General features: G+C 41.4%; 1 protein-coding gene across 12 annotated transcripts in view; it reads left to right on the forward strand.

Moving 5' to 3' along the window:
- The window catches only part of PLXNA2 (plexin A2), a 615006-nt gene that overhangs the window by 235880 nt on the left and 365808 nt on the right, over nt 1-13318 (forward strand). For 11 of the 12 annotated variants that reach the window (XM_053244546.1, XM_053244547.1, XM_053244555.1 and 8 more), the window contains one exon: nt 3684-3818. In XM_053244546.1, coding sequence (XP_053100521.1) covers nt 3684-3818 — 135 coding nt within the window. Of the gene's footprint in view, nt 1-3683; nt 3819-10465; nt 10552-13318 lie in introns of those variants that run through there. The other variant, XM_053244559.1, reaches the window with a different exon arrangement.

The raw sequence follows: 13318 nt of genomic DNA on the forward strand, positions 1-13318 counted from the left end.
CCGCAGTCAATTTTAAAATGAAAATAAGCTTTTAATCTTTTCTCCCAGCATACACAGGAAAGAGGAAGGGGAGGGCATAACCCCATGGGCAGGAAAGACTTGTTCATGATCACCTGAACCTTCGTTTCAGTTCTGTTGGATTCGTGAGAGACTCGCAAGTTGACCCAACAACTTCCTCAGTCATAGTTCAGTCTCTTAGCCACTATGATACCATATTACATGAAAGCCTGATTCTCATAACTAAATTAATAGACGCTGCTAGTATCCTACAGAGTCTGTAGCATAGGAAGGCACTGAATTGTTTCCCTAGTTCTATAGTCCATTCGGGGTATCTCTTTCACACTGAATGGGAAGAGGATCCCTTGTTTTGTTAAGAGCGGTTGGTTTTCTACTCACGGAAGGAAAAGACAAATCAGTCATGTCTCAGTGAGCCACCATGCCAGACCTAGCAACACATTGCCTGCTACCCTGTGAGGATTAATTAAATTACAATCATTTTAATGGAAGGACTTTGGAGATGTCATCTTGGCAACTGCTTTAAACAGCTGGTTTAATGATGGGTGATGAAGGGAATTTCTGGGAGGGTGTGTGCTGGACAGGGGGGTGGGATGGGGGGGCAGAGTAGCCTTCTTCCTTGCAAGTTGCCAACTGAGTAGGGATTTTGTTAGGGATGCTTTTGGAATGAATGTGGACCACAAACCACAAATTTTTCTTTCGGGTCTCAGCAAATCTATTATCTGGCCACCCTAGAAAAATATGTTTTGTTGTAAATGTTCTTATTCTATTCAACTCCAAACTATGTCTCTTCTACTTCCTTCCCTGGAAGTTCAGCTTCCTCAAACAAAAAGAAAAACCCTTTTCATGTTTTTGCCCCAGTGTGACAATCCAAAATTGAGTCACTGAGCAGAAAGATGAGATGATGTGCGACAGCCGGGCACAAGGCTCTAGCAGATGCTCTTTTGTAACAAGAGGCTCCCCCCTCCCCAATAGTTCAGCCGCCATCCTCATCCTCCTAGCATGGCAGCACATGCTTGTGCTTTGAAGCACTCTTTTTAATGCACAGCAGTTTTCTGGCCAGCAAGTCACAGCATCTCTATCAGCGAGTGCCACTGGGTCATCAGGCAGCTTCATGGAGGCTGGTTCACATGGCTGGTCTAATCTCTCTTCCTGGTGATTGCCAATGTTTGCAGCTTGGTTTTATGGAGACACCATGTTGTAATCAAATGGCTACTCAAATATGCAAATCCTGGTAAGGAAAACACAATGTAAATTATTTGTTTATCCCTCCCCCTCTCTTCCCCAAGGCCATCAATTATTAACATTTGGAAAGAGACCGGGATGTGCTCAAGCAGTTGTGTTCCCGCTGTGTGTGGTGGAGTCTATTACAATCTGAACAGAGTTTTCCTGCAGGGGGAGGGATTTGCATAATCAGGCCTAAAATATCACCAATACCAATAGGCCAGGAGGCCTTCATGTGGAGCAAGCCAAGTACTTGTTTCATTTGTTTATCTGCCAAGAGCTGTTCTCTTTGCTGGAAATGGCAAACTTTTAGAAGGTACTGGAGATGCTCAAATCAGGCCAAAAATAAAAATAAAAAATCAGTTTGATTTTAGAGTCTAAATTATACATTTTGGAATGGTGCCCCAAACAGAAAATCCTAATGCCATAATCATAAACTAGAGATTACCTGTAGTAGCTTGCTGCCTGCAGTAGTACCCCCAAATCTTCTGCTCAAGCTGGACAGCCTCACAAGGTTGCCAACTCTGATGTTGTTCTTGGATATTCCATCCACCCCCCCGCCCAGCAATATTTTTCACAATGTCAAGCCATTAAAATGTCTAGGATTGCTTTCTATAATCACCTGGAGATTGGTGCCAGTTTCTGGAGACTCCAGGCCAATCCTGGATCTGGCAACCATAAGCATCAATAATGCTGAGGAGATGCTGGTTCTCATTCCAATTCTGACTTACTGAGGTGGTCAACCTGCATCAGGGCTGTGCCACTTCTCAAAGAGGAAGCTAAGCTAGAATCCTTCTTTCTGTCATGCTTCTTCTGTATGTGGAGGAGCTTTTCCCTATATATGGATGCATAGGAAACTGCCTCATACTGACTATATACTAATGGACAATTGATCCATCTAGCTCAGTATTGTCTACACTCACTGGCAGGGGCCCTCCAGGGTACTGGCTCAGTATTATCCACTCCAGCTGGCAGGGTTCCAGCCAGAGGGGTCTTTCCCAGCCCTACCTGAGTTTTCCAGAGACTGGACCTGGAGCCTTCTGCATGCAAAACAGATGCTCTATCACTGAACTGCGGCCACATTCCATGGATTAGCACCCAGTCATTTCTAGTGAGAAATTTACTGTTTCAGTGTGAACTAGGTTTTTGTCTCAAGACAGTGGGATTGGGGCTTCTACTAGTTGGATTTGAAAAGGCATTGTTCAAGTTTCTAGCTGTTACCAACCTAAGCTGCAATTATATACGTAATTACCAACTCCGGCATGAGGGCTGTGACACTCATGTATACTCCATGTGTAACTGATAGAAGGCTTTCACGCTTATGAAATAACAATATTGTTTTTTACTTTCATGTTTTGATAGTAGAATTTGGGAGTCTACTTTGATGCTGTAGGAAATGCTGCTGTTATCTTGGAAAGTGCCAATCACAGATATGCATTGGTTCTTGGAGTTCTTATTATAGTGAGCAATGGATAAGATTGTGTAGTGTTTTTGTTGTGTGTTTTTTAAACCTCCAGTTGTTTAAAAATTCTGTTTTCAAAGCTAGAATAGATATGGTCAAGGAAGAATACAAAGCAACAGTGAAAGAAATGTGGTAAAAGTGGGAATCAATGCTTGGAGCCAACAAGTTGCCTACTTTTACATCTTCTGTTTCTGAAAGTGCAAGGAATTAAGGGTGTGTTCACAAATGATGCCAAGAGCAATATTTGAATGTCCCACACTTTAAATCAAGAGCCCAAATGACCAAATTATTCATTCTGTTTAAAAATAGCTCTCTCCTGCTTTTGGTCAGCATTTAGAAGTGGCACACTCACCCTTTTCCCATGTGCAACTGTGCATAAATAGATACGTGGAAGGGAAATTGGGATCATGCCTTCTGTCCCTGCTCCCAAATCCACACATTCATTGGTGTGCGCACATAGAGCCTAAGGGCATATGTTGTATACCGTGTTTCCCCGAAAATAAGACAGTGTCTTATATTAATTTTAGCCCCAAAAAATGCACTAGGGCAATTAGCGGTACATCAGAAATTACTGCTAGGTCTTACTTTCGGGGAAACAGGGTATGAGTAGGCTTTGTATGTGCAGTTTGTGCCCCTATAAAAAATTGATTCCTTGATTTGCATGGAGAGATCCTATGAGCATGTGGCTGGTATGAACCAAGGCTCTGTGCATACAGCTAATGAAGTACAAGAGTTTGACTTCCCCTGTGTGTTCATTCATGTGACAAGGCTATGTTAAAGACCAAAAACCATTCTTAGAATCAAATTTGAAAATAATATAACATGCTCATTCTCCATAACACTCTTCTCTTTCTCCTTTCTGATATGCTAGCCTTGACTTCAGCTTCAGATATATGGTCTGCCTCTATTTAGTATCTGCCTGTATTTCCTCTTACATTTGGTGACCAAAATTTAACCTGTAGTATGTCTGTCTTCATTCCAGATCCGAGCAGATGGACCTCCTCATGGTGGTATTCAGTACGAAATGATGCCAATTTTCAAGGATGGGAGTCCTATACTTCGTGACATGGCCTTCTCTACAGATCATAATTACCTCTATGTCATGTCAGAGAGACAGGTAAGCTCTGCCTCCATACCATAGTAGCTTTTAAGTTTGGCTTTACTGGAATAGGAAATTGCTTCATAGTATGAAATGTTCTCTGGGTTAGCATTTGCTTCAAGAATGCACAGTGCCGATGGAGGCTTTATTTTTATCTGGTTCTGACAATAATCTGTGCACCAGTGGAGGAGGAGTTTTCCTTCTCACCAGCACAGTATTGTCTTTTAAGAAATGGAAACTGGAGAGAGCCACTGTGAATGAAATATGGTTTGGGAATCTGGACTTCAGTCTGTTAGCAAAGCCTTTCTCAAGCAAAACCTTCATCCATTCATTCCTCTCCATATGTTTGGCAGTGGGCTACCTTTGCATAGAATTCTGCTTTTATTATTTTGTTTGGCTTTTCTGGTTTTCAAGGCTTGGGTTTAAAAAACAACCATGAAATTACATGATTATAATGTACAGGATTGGATGCAATGAAAACTGCAAGCCAATTATATTCAAGGAAATACAGGATATGGTTTTGATACATGTGTCTGTGATCTAAACATACATGTTGGGCACAGTGAACTTAGGAATTTTTGCTCTGCCTTCCTTAATGTTAGGAAAGATAGTAGTGTCTAAGGTAATGATCCCAAATGCTGCTAACATAGAAGACAGGAAGGAGACATTTTAAAATTGAAATTATTTGTTCTTTTTATGTCCCAATAATTATGATTCTATAAGTGTGGGGAATTTGAATACAGTTCCTTATGCTGTGTTTCAGCTTGGCAACCTGTTTATAAAATCTACTCCTAAATAAACCATCAGATAAGTTATTGAGCTAGGCATATAAAATGTCTTGGATGTAACCAAAGATATTACTCAAACTGTAATTAAATCCCTTAAATCCCATCCAGAAATAAAACCCAAATGTGTGCTCTTTCTGTGCTTGTCAAGTTGTGATGACAAAGAGGTCTACCAAGAGTTGTCATTTGCAATAGCAATATTGTGACAGTTCTGAGGTTCAATCCCTTTACTAATCACTATGCTCCTTAAGAATTTGTCTGTTCTTGGTAGGGTCAGACCAAGATTTTTATCTAATCCCCAGTTTAGTTAACTGTATGGATTCAGTTGGAATTAGAGTGCACCCTTACAATAAGTGTCCTTATTGTCATGATAGCAGGTTATTCCTTAGCAGGTTATTCCTTAGAATAAAGTCATTGTCTTATGTTGTGTCTCTGCCTCCCCAAGATCAGGCACAATTAATCTTTGTTTTCTGTAAACTATATGTAATAGTTCCTTCTGCTTCCTAGGGATTCCTGTTCATTTACATTACAAAGTACATTTCTCAGTGCCTATCTGTCATTACCTCTCATTTGAAACAATGGTATAAGTGGTATTCCACAAAAAACTTTAGCTGGTATAGGCAGGCTTTAGCCAACTCAGAGTGAATATGCAAGCTTTTGCAGAGCTGATGGTTTGCACTGAATGCTGTGAGCGTTCCTTTCTTGGAGGTCCTGAGGATATCTGATTGTGAGTGTAAAAAAGAGGAAAGCAATAAGGTCTTTTCAAACCAAATTTCAAGCTGAGTGTTGGTGGCTGAGTCACTGTTTCTCAGGCTGTGTCAGCTCTTCGATTCCCTGGTATTTACTGTCTGCATGGCCCTTGCTCTGAACCTATTTATGAGTGTGATAAACTGTCCTCCTGAAAAAAGGAACCAGATTGTACCCAGCAACTCCAAAATGATTATGATGGAAATTTATAGCCTTTGCAGTCCAGTAGAGTCTGTTGCTTAAGGCAGCCAACACCATGTAAATAATCTAGAACCTACATTGTAACATATCAGCCATATTCTACTCCTGCTGGGGATGAGAAAATGCAAGAGATCCTCGCCACAAAGCCTTGCTCTTGAGTTCATTGATTTTGTTAAGCATTTTAGTGGCTATCGCTCATGACTCTGTAATACTGAATAATGGGTCTGGATCTCTGTTTATGACAGAAGATGCTGAGGGCATGATGTCAAGGATGCTGGATTGCACAGTGTTTTCTTTGTGGAATTTAACAGTTTGGAAATGAATTTTCAGAAGCCAGGACCTGATTCTCTGTTAGCATGTAGTGATCAAAGAAAGACTCATGTTTTTGAAAGTGCTAAGAACAAAACCCCGTAGCTCCTATTGTTTTAAAAAGCCAAGCTTTTGAGATGAGCCTAATACAATGAGAACTGGGATTACACTCCTTTTGTACAATTGTACTCCAATAGTGATGTTTAATATTTTCTGAGAATGTTTCATGTATGATTATCCTTGTGGGTCTATATGAAAAAATCCTGAAGCAAAAAAGATAGTGATGTAGTTTCCAGTGATTGTGAGATAATGTTAATTGTTCATTCAATGCCTGTGAACACACACAGTATTATCCTTTCTGCTGCATATGTTTCTGTGATAGACATACTCCCTTAGGGATGGGGTTGGGAGATAAATCTTTAAGATTTCTTCATATATTTGAGTCATTTTTGGAAGGGCAGTATATAAATAAAATAAATATATAAATAAATGAAAGATGCTTATAGTGCTATTAATAAATTCACAGCAGTTTGCAATTTTTAAAAACAAAATCTACAAAAGAACTATAAAAGTATTTTTATTGTTAAATTTATATATTTTATATTTATATGTTACATTTATATATTTTATTTCATTAAAATAATCACAAGGCAGTTCACAATCACAAGTATCAGTAAACTGATCAAAACAAAATAAACAAACAAAAATAAAAGCAATAGAACAGCAATAGAACTGATAAACAAAATAAAAGCAATAGAACAGCAGCAATACAAGAGAACCTCGTCATTTGCAGATCCAGCATCTGTAGCTTTGTGTATCTGCAGTCAAGTAATTGACACCCCGACCTTGGCATACATGGAAGGAAAGGGCAAAAAAGGTTAATTCAATGTATCCGTGGGTTTAGGGTGGCCAGAAATGACCTCTGAAGTCAATTCCAGCTGCCATTTTGAGCACAGGATCCATTTTGTGGCTTGTTTTGTTAGAAAAAACAGAAGAAAAGTGTGTTTTCACCAAAACGATTGCGAATTGGGCCTTTTGGGGGGCATCGCTGGACATCTGGGGACCTGCAGAGCATGGCACAGCACTTTGTTTCTGTTATTTTGACTGTTTTTGACATTCTGTTGAGACACACACACCCAAATGTAATCCCCTGAGTCCCATTGATTCAATGCTCTGTTTCTGTGGTTCTGTTATCCGTGGTAGTAGCGGAGAATGGAACTCCCGCAGATTTGTCTCCTGTACAAAAAATGTTATAAGTGTTATAGTAATCAGTTTCCAAAGCCTCTGAAAACAAAGTTCTTAACTGGTTTTGAAAGAGCAGGAAGGAGGAGGAACACTCTCTCCCATAGTGTTGGAGCTGCGCTTGAAAGGAACATGCTCATAATGGAAGTTAATGGAAACTAGATGTGTGGTAAGGTGGGTGCTCATACAGGAGGAGATGTTTCCAGAGATAAATCAGGACTCAAACTATTTAGGGTTTTTAATGTAAGAACCAGAACTTAATAAAAAGAACTTCTTAGAGCTTAATGAGAGAATGTGGGCTTTTGAGTTATTATACTAGGTCAAAAGACTTGATCTTTGTTTTGGCAAACAGATCTTGTTTAAAGGCCCATGAAATTAGTACAGAGTAACCAGGATTTTCTGGACCCTGATATTCCAGATTTTGGTTTTTCTGACTTTGGCACTGAAAGCTTTGTGTTCAGCCATTTTGTTTACTAATTCTGCTTTTGCCCGATGTCAGGCATAAGCGACCTCATGCAGAAAAATTGCTTTCTGTGTCTTAAAGAGTGTTATATGTGGCAGCATACTGACTTTCATACCTTATCGTACTGCTTCCATACCTTATTTTAGTTTATTTTAGCAACTTTTGTGACTGTGTGCTTTGCACTTTAATTTTCCAGACAGTTGCCTAATCTGGACTGACTTTCCCCCAGTTAGTCTGGAAAACTGAGATTTATCTCTAGTTCAATTATCTAGTTTGGCCCACATCTTGACAAGGGTAGGCCAATAGGGCTTATTACAACAGTGCTCCAGTATCTGCAGTGGGTCCCCATAGACTTCCATCCATGGTTCAGGGTACTAGTTTTAACCTGTAGCATTATAAATGTCTGGAGTCTTAACTCCCCTAGTCTGTATACTTTAAATATTATTTCATACTGTGACCATCATGCTTTTTTAGATGTAGAAAGAAAACCCTCTTTTTCCACCTGTGCATCAGTTTAGGACAGCAAGGTCATGCAGAGAGGCTTTCTCGGGGGCTGTCCTGCTATGTAACCCCATGCTCCATATGACTCATTAAAGCCTAGTCCTGAGCTTCCTTTAGTTATATTTCATGACCTTTTTAATATGAGTTTGCCTTTGGTTTGGCTAGAGTGAAACTTTGCACCTTGGAATTTGACATTCGCTCTGACGTTTTTGTGTGGAAGGAAAAAATTGTGTGCGTTTATAATGTGTCTTGCCCAAAAGTCTTGGGATGGGATAGTCTAAGACCAAGATATTACAAAGTAATACAGGATGTGAATGCTTTCTACATCCACAACTTTTTTACAGTTTTAGTTTCTGTGTCCTCCCTCGTAAAGAGCTTCCCAGAATTCCCCTAGATTAGAATTAACTAAAATGTTGGATTAGTCACCCTTACCAGAACTGAGAAAAAGTTGGAAAAGTTTCTGCTTAGAGGGCATGATTCATTTAATGCTAATGGAAAAATACATACCTGGATTTTAATGCATTTGGGTCTTTCCACAAATGTTTTCATTTTGAGTCCACAGTTGATTGTGATTATATGTAAAATAACCTGAGCAGAATCTAGACTGGGGAATCTTACCCCATTTCCTTTGTATCACTGGAGCTTAATGCAAATGCAGTAATGCTGTCTCAGTGGGGTTTCTTTTGTAAGGCTAGCGCTTCCTTGCCAAGAAGTCCTTGGGATATCTGTGGCAATCCACACACACTTTTATTGTATTGGTTTTTGCTATGCCGTCAGAATACTCATTCTGTGAAACTCAAAAACTAGCTAACTACATCATGACCTCCAGTTCATCCTAATAAAGGTGTTAAATTGATGCTACTGTTTGGATTTTTTTTCTGACAGAGCTACATCGCTCTGTGTGTGTGTGTGTGTGTGTGTGTGTGTGTGTGTGTGTGTGTGTGTGAAATCTGAACACAGCTGTGAGTGGTCTTAAATGGGTGTGACCAGTGTTAAACGTAATGTCCCAATTGAAATTTAGACTAAGTGTTCTTTTTCTCAGGAGTACCTTATCTCTGTCTTATACAGAAGAAACAGAGAGAAATAGAACTGCATCTGAAGGTTTGCAATGGAGATCCAGCAGGGATGCCTCTAACTAATCTGTTATGGGGTGAGAGGGCCTAAATATTCATCAGAACTGCTAATTCTGTTAATTGTGAACTGGAGAGAATTACTAAATAATGAAACATACCTGAAGCGTAATTCCTTGTGTTTAACTCATTGGTGATGTTTTTAATGTTTCTATTGCTATTAACCTGTTTAAGATCGTTACTGCTACTGTTCCCGGATAAGGAGACACTCTTCTGACAAAGCCTAGTTGTGGGTGCAGTGTCTTCCTTAGCTATTCTACCTTGGGTTGGTTCTGATCCTACTGCCCCTGCCCTGTACCATCCTATGTTTAAGAAGGGGGACATACTGAGAGGGCACCTGGCCCGACTTTTCCCCGAACATCCTGGCATCTTCCTGCCATGTTCCTTTATGACCTAAGGTGAAGAGGTGTATTTGAACTATTTCTCCACATGCAACCCAAATACTAGTTTTTGTGTCACATGTGGAGCAATGGTTCAGATGAACTTCCCTCCCCAATGTGATAAAGGAACACGCTGGGAGGATGTCAGGATGGGATTCTATTTGGCACTTCTCCCTCCTTGTTAATCAGGTGGGCTGGTTCAGGGAGATGAAGCATAGTCTGAACCAGTCATGCTCCAGCCTGTCATAGCCCCTGCTGACTGGGGAGGCAGGACCAGGACCAGTCCTAGCCCTGGTAATTGATATCAGACCAGAACCTGTAGGAGCCCTGAAGTTGGAGACCCCTAAGGAAGCTCCCTCAAGGTCTGGAAACTTTGCCCACTACAGAGCTGGCCTCCCTCAGAATCATACTTTAAACTCCCTCAGAATCTTACTTTCCTCACTATCTGTACATCAGCAGCAAAAGCCAGCTGAGCAGGAGCAGATGGAGTGTAGGAGGAGTGCCCAGCTGCAGACGGCTGCCCCTTTAAGACTTGCATGCTGCAGACAGGAAGTGATGCTCAGGAAGTGGTAGTCTGGTCTTGGGGTACGTTGTCCAGTCTGTCTCTGACTGGTGTTGACTCAACTTGCTCCCTTTGACACCTCTGAGATCCTATGCACTAGCCTCAACACTTTGCATGTTATGAGATAGACAAGTTCCTATTTCCACATATACCATTCGAATGATGAATAGGTGTGTGTGTGAAAACATGGTAAGCACATATCTGAGAAGCGAAGTTGGCCCAGTTCCTGAATTCATGTGTTCTGTGTTTTCGGACAAACATATTGTAATATTCAGCACAAAGACACACAGTGGCCAAATGAGCACTCCTCCTTTCCTACAACATGACCTTTTTCTTTCTTCATAGGTCTTGTATTCAGTGCCAGAAGTGGCCATTTCTTGAAATGAGGAGAGAGGAAGTCTCTTCTTCTGCTGAGAAAGGAACAGTAAATCATATCTCCTGAAGAAAAGCAATTTGGGGTTGCAATGTTCATCAGAATAAACTAGAGGCGTAGCAAGGTTGGAGTGGGCCTAGAGACAAGATTTTAAAATGCCCCCCCCCCCGCTCAGCTCATGAAGTAAAAAAAATCTTAAATGAGGCTGAATGGTGGTAACAAAAAGCATAGTGCCAAAATAGAACATCATCCTACATTATTTTTTTAAAGGTTTTGTAAATTGTGGACGATGCAAGTCATTTAATGGTACTAGAGAAAGACATGCTGTTCTGGTAGCTCCAGGTCTTAACACTCACATCAATTTCGGAGGATGAATACAACTGAAGGAAGCCCGGGTGGATGCGCAGCTGGGGGAGTCAGTCATGTGACTTGCCTCTGGAGGTCCCCCCAAGGCAGTGGGCCCCCCAGACAACTGTCTCCCCTTGCCCTATTATAGTTACACCTCTAGAATAAACCATCTATCTAGAGCAGCAGATCCCAACCGTTTCCCTTAAATGGGCCACTACATTTTTTCTGAAAATTTTTGCGGAGCACCAGTAAGCCTTGACAGCCGCCTACTTCTACTTCTACTTCCTCCTCTTCCTCTTGCTGTGGCCTCCTTGCTTCTGTTTTTCTTGTCACCCCTGCTACAACCATTATGCTGCCCACTTGCTGGGGGAGCAGGGGGGTGCAGTACATCTTCTCTCACTGGTGCACAGGAGGATGCATTTCATCTTCTCTTTCGCTATACCAAAAACCTACTAGGAATATCATCCTCTATGCATCTAGTCACCACTGTTCCCTCTGACAGGGATTCCCAGATGCTGTTGACTACAACTCAGAGGCAGATCTATGATTGAGCAAAGGTGTGCAAAGAACACGGACCACCACTAGGGGGAAGCTGCAACTGAATTTCTGACATCCGTGAAAATTTCCCAATAATAATCAGTGGGAAACTCAAGAGTATTAATAATTCCGGAATGGCTGGGCAGAAAGATCTGAAATTTCACATGGTGTTCCTATATGTTTGTAGGAATATATATGCAGGTCTTCAAGGAGATCAGTCCACCTGTTGATTCTTAATGAATTAAAAAAACAACACCCTATTTAAAAACCATTAAAATGTCCTTGAATGCATTTAATGCTACCATCATGTGCAACTCCCATATAAATTTTGATAACTTTGTCCAGCCATTCTGGAATTAGAATATAAGGTGCCAAAACTGTGGTACTCCTTTTATATGAAGGTAAGAAGCAGTTTCCTGCAAATGAGGCTTGAATGATGGACAGAGCAGGGGATTCAATTCCAATTTTTTTGGTAACTTTCTGCTGTGAAACAAAACAGTTATCACACTTTTAAAAACAGTTTTAGAAACTTAAAAAAAAATCAACCAATATCCTTAAAAGTCTACACACACAGTCTTCAGTGATTTGTCTGAAAAGGCCAGTGGGCTAAAAATTAGGGATGTGCTTGAAGCTCAATTCAGCATCCGAATCACAGGCACCTTCCTTTAAAAATGAGGGCTTACACATCCACTTTAAAGTGGAGGAGAGCAGGTCCATACCTGCTGCTCTTCCGAAAGCTGCCATTGCTGTAATCCCCACACTCCCCCCAGCCCGAGAGCCAGCAGAGCATCTCCCAGCAACCCCTGCACAGCAGCCATTTGTGTGGTCTGCATGTTGACCACAGTGACCATGGCCACTGTGCAGGGGCAGCTGGGAGATGCGCCACCAGTGCATGTGCATAGATGGGGGAAGCACTGGGATTATGACAATGGCGGCAATCAGAGGAGGAGCAGGTATGGACCTGCTCCCCTCTGTTGTAAAGGGGCTGTGTATGCTCTCATTTTTAAAGCCATGTGTCTGCAATTCGGATGCTGAAACATGTTTTCGCACATCACTACGAAAATTGGAACCAAGCAGCCACTTCCAATAGCAATAAATTAGGTCATTCTCACTACCAACCCTAACCAGGTAGGCCAATGCTAGCCCAAGTAGGGCTGGTCATGAGAACCGCTGGGATTGAGACCGATCCTGGTGCTCCTCTACCAGGTAGCCCAGGTTTTGTAACCGAGTTCAAAGTGAGATACAAGGGCACATGCACTCCCTCCTACCTCATTGCCTGGTCATGTGAAAGCTCAGGTAGCTGGCTGCCTGAGCTTCCATAGAGCCAGCCAGAAGGAGTGGCCTGACAGTGGGGATTCCCCCAATACACCACACTCCTCGCGTGGTGCATTGTGGGATCCTGGAGGATGCAACCAGTTTCCCCCTGTCCTCTTTGCTGCTCTGGGAGTGCTCACACACCAGTCATGTTTGCGCGTGGCAGGGGCCCAGCAGCTAAGGTCATGTGATTGACCTTAATGACATGCTTTTAAAGGGCCTGTTTCTGTGTTGGTGATGTTTCACATGTCGTGAAGCAAAGCAACAATTCTGATGTTTTTTTAACCTCATACCAGACTTTAGTTATGAGTTTGTTGCTTTCTTAAGATTGTGGGAAACCATTAATTGTTTTATGCTTTTTAAGCCAAGTCATTTTCTGCAAAAATATATACTTGCCCCCCACTCCAATCCAGTTCTCTGCACCAGTCTGTTCCCATGCAAGACAAAAGTTAATTTTTACTTACTTTAGGGAGATATCTCTTTTTTTGAGAGAGAGAACAGATAGATTGTAGTTCCTTGTAAACTGGAAAATTACCTTTCAGTCTGCAAAACAGTAATAGTTTTGATCATGATCAACGTTGAACCAGGACAGAGGTCTTCTTTGATTGGTTTGAAAAAGCCAGTGG

Source organism: Hemicordylus capensis, chromosome 4 (genome assembly GCF_027244095.1).
Source record: "Hemicordylus capensis ecotype Gifberg chromosome 4, rHemCap1.1.pri, whole genome shotgun sequence".
Taxonomy (NCBI): Eukaryota; Metazoa; Chordata; class Lepidosauria; order Squamata; family Cordylidae; genus Hemicordylus; species Hemicordylus capensis.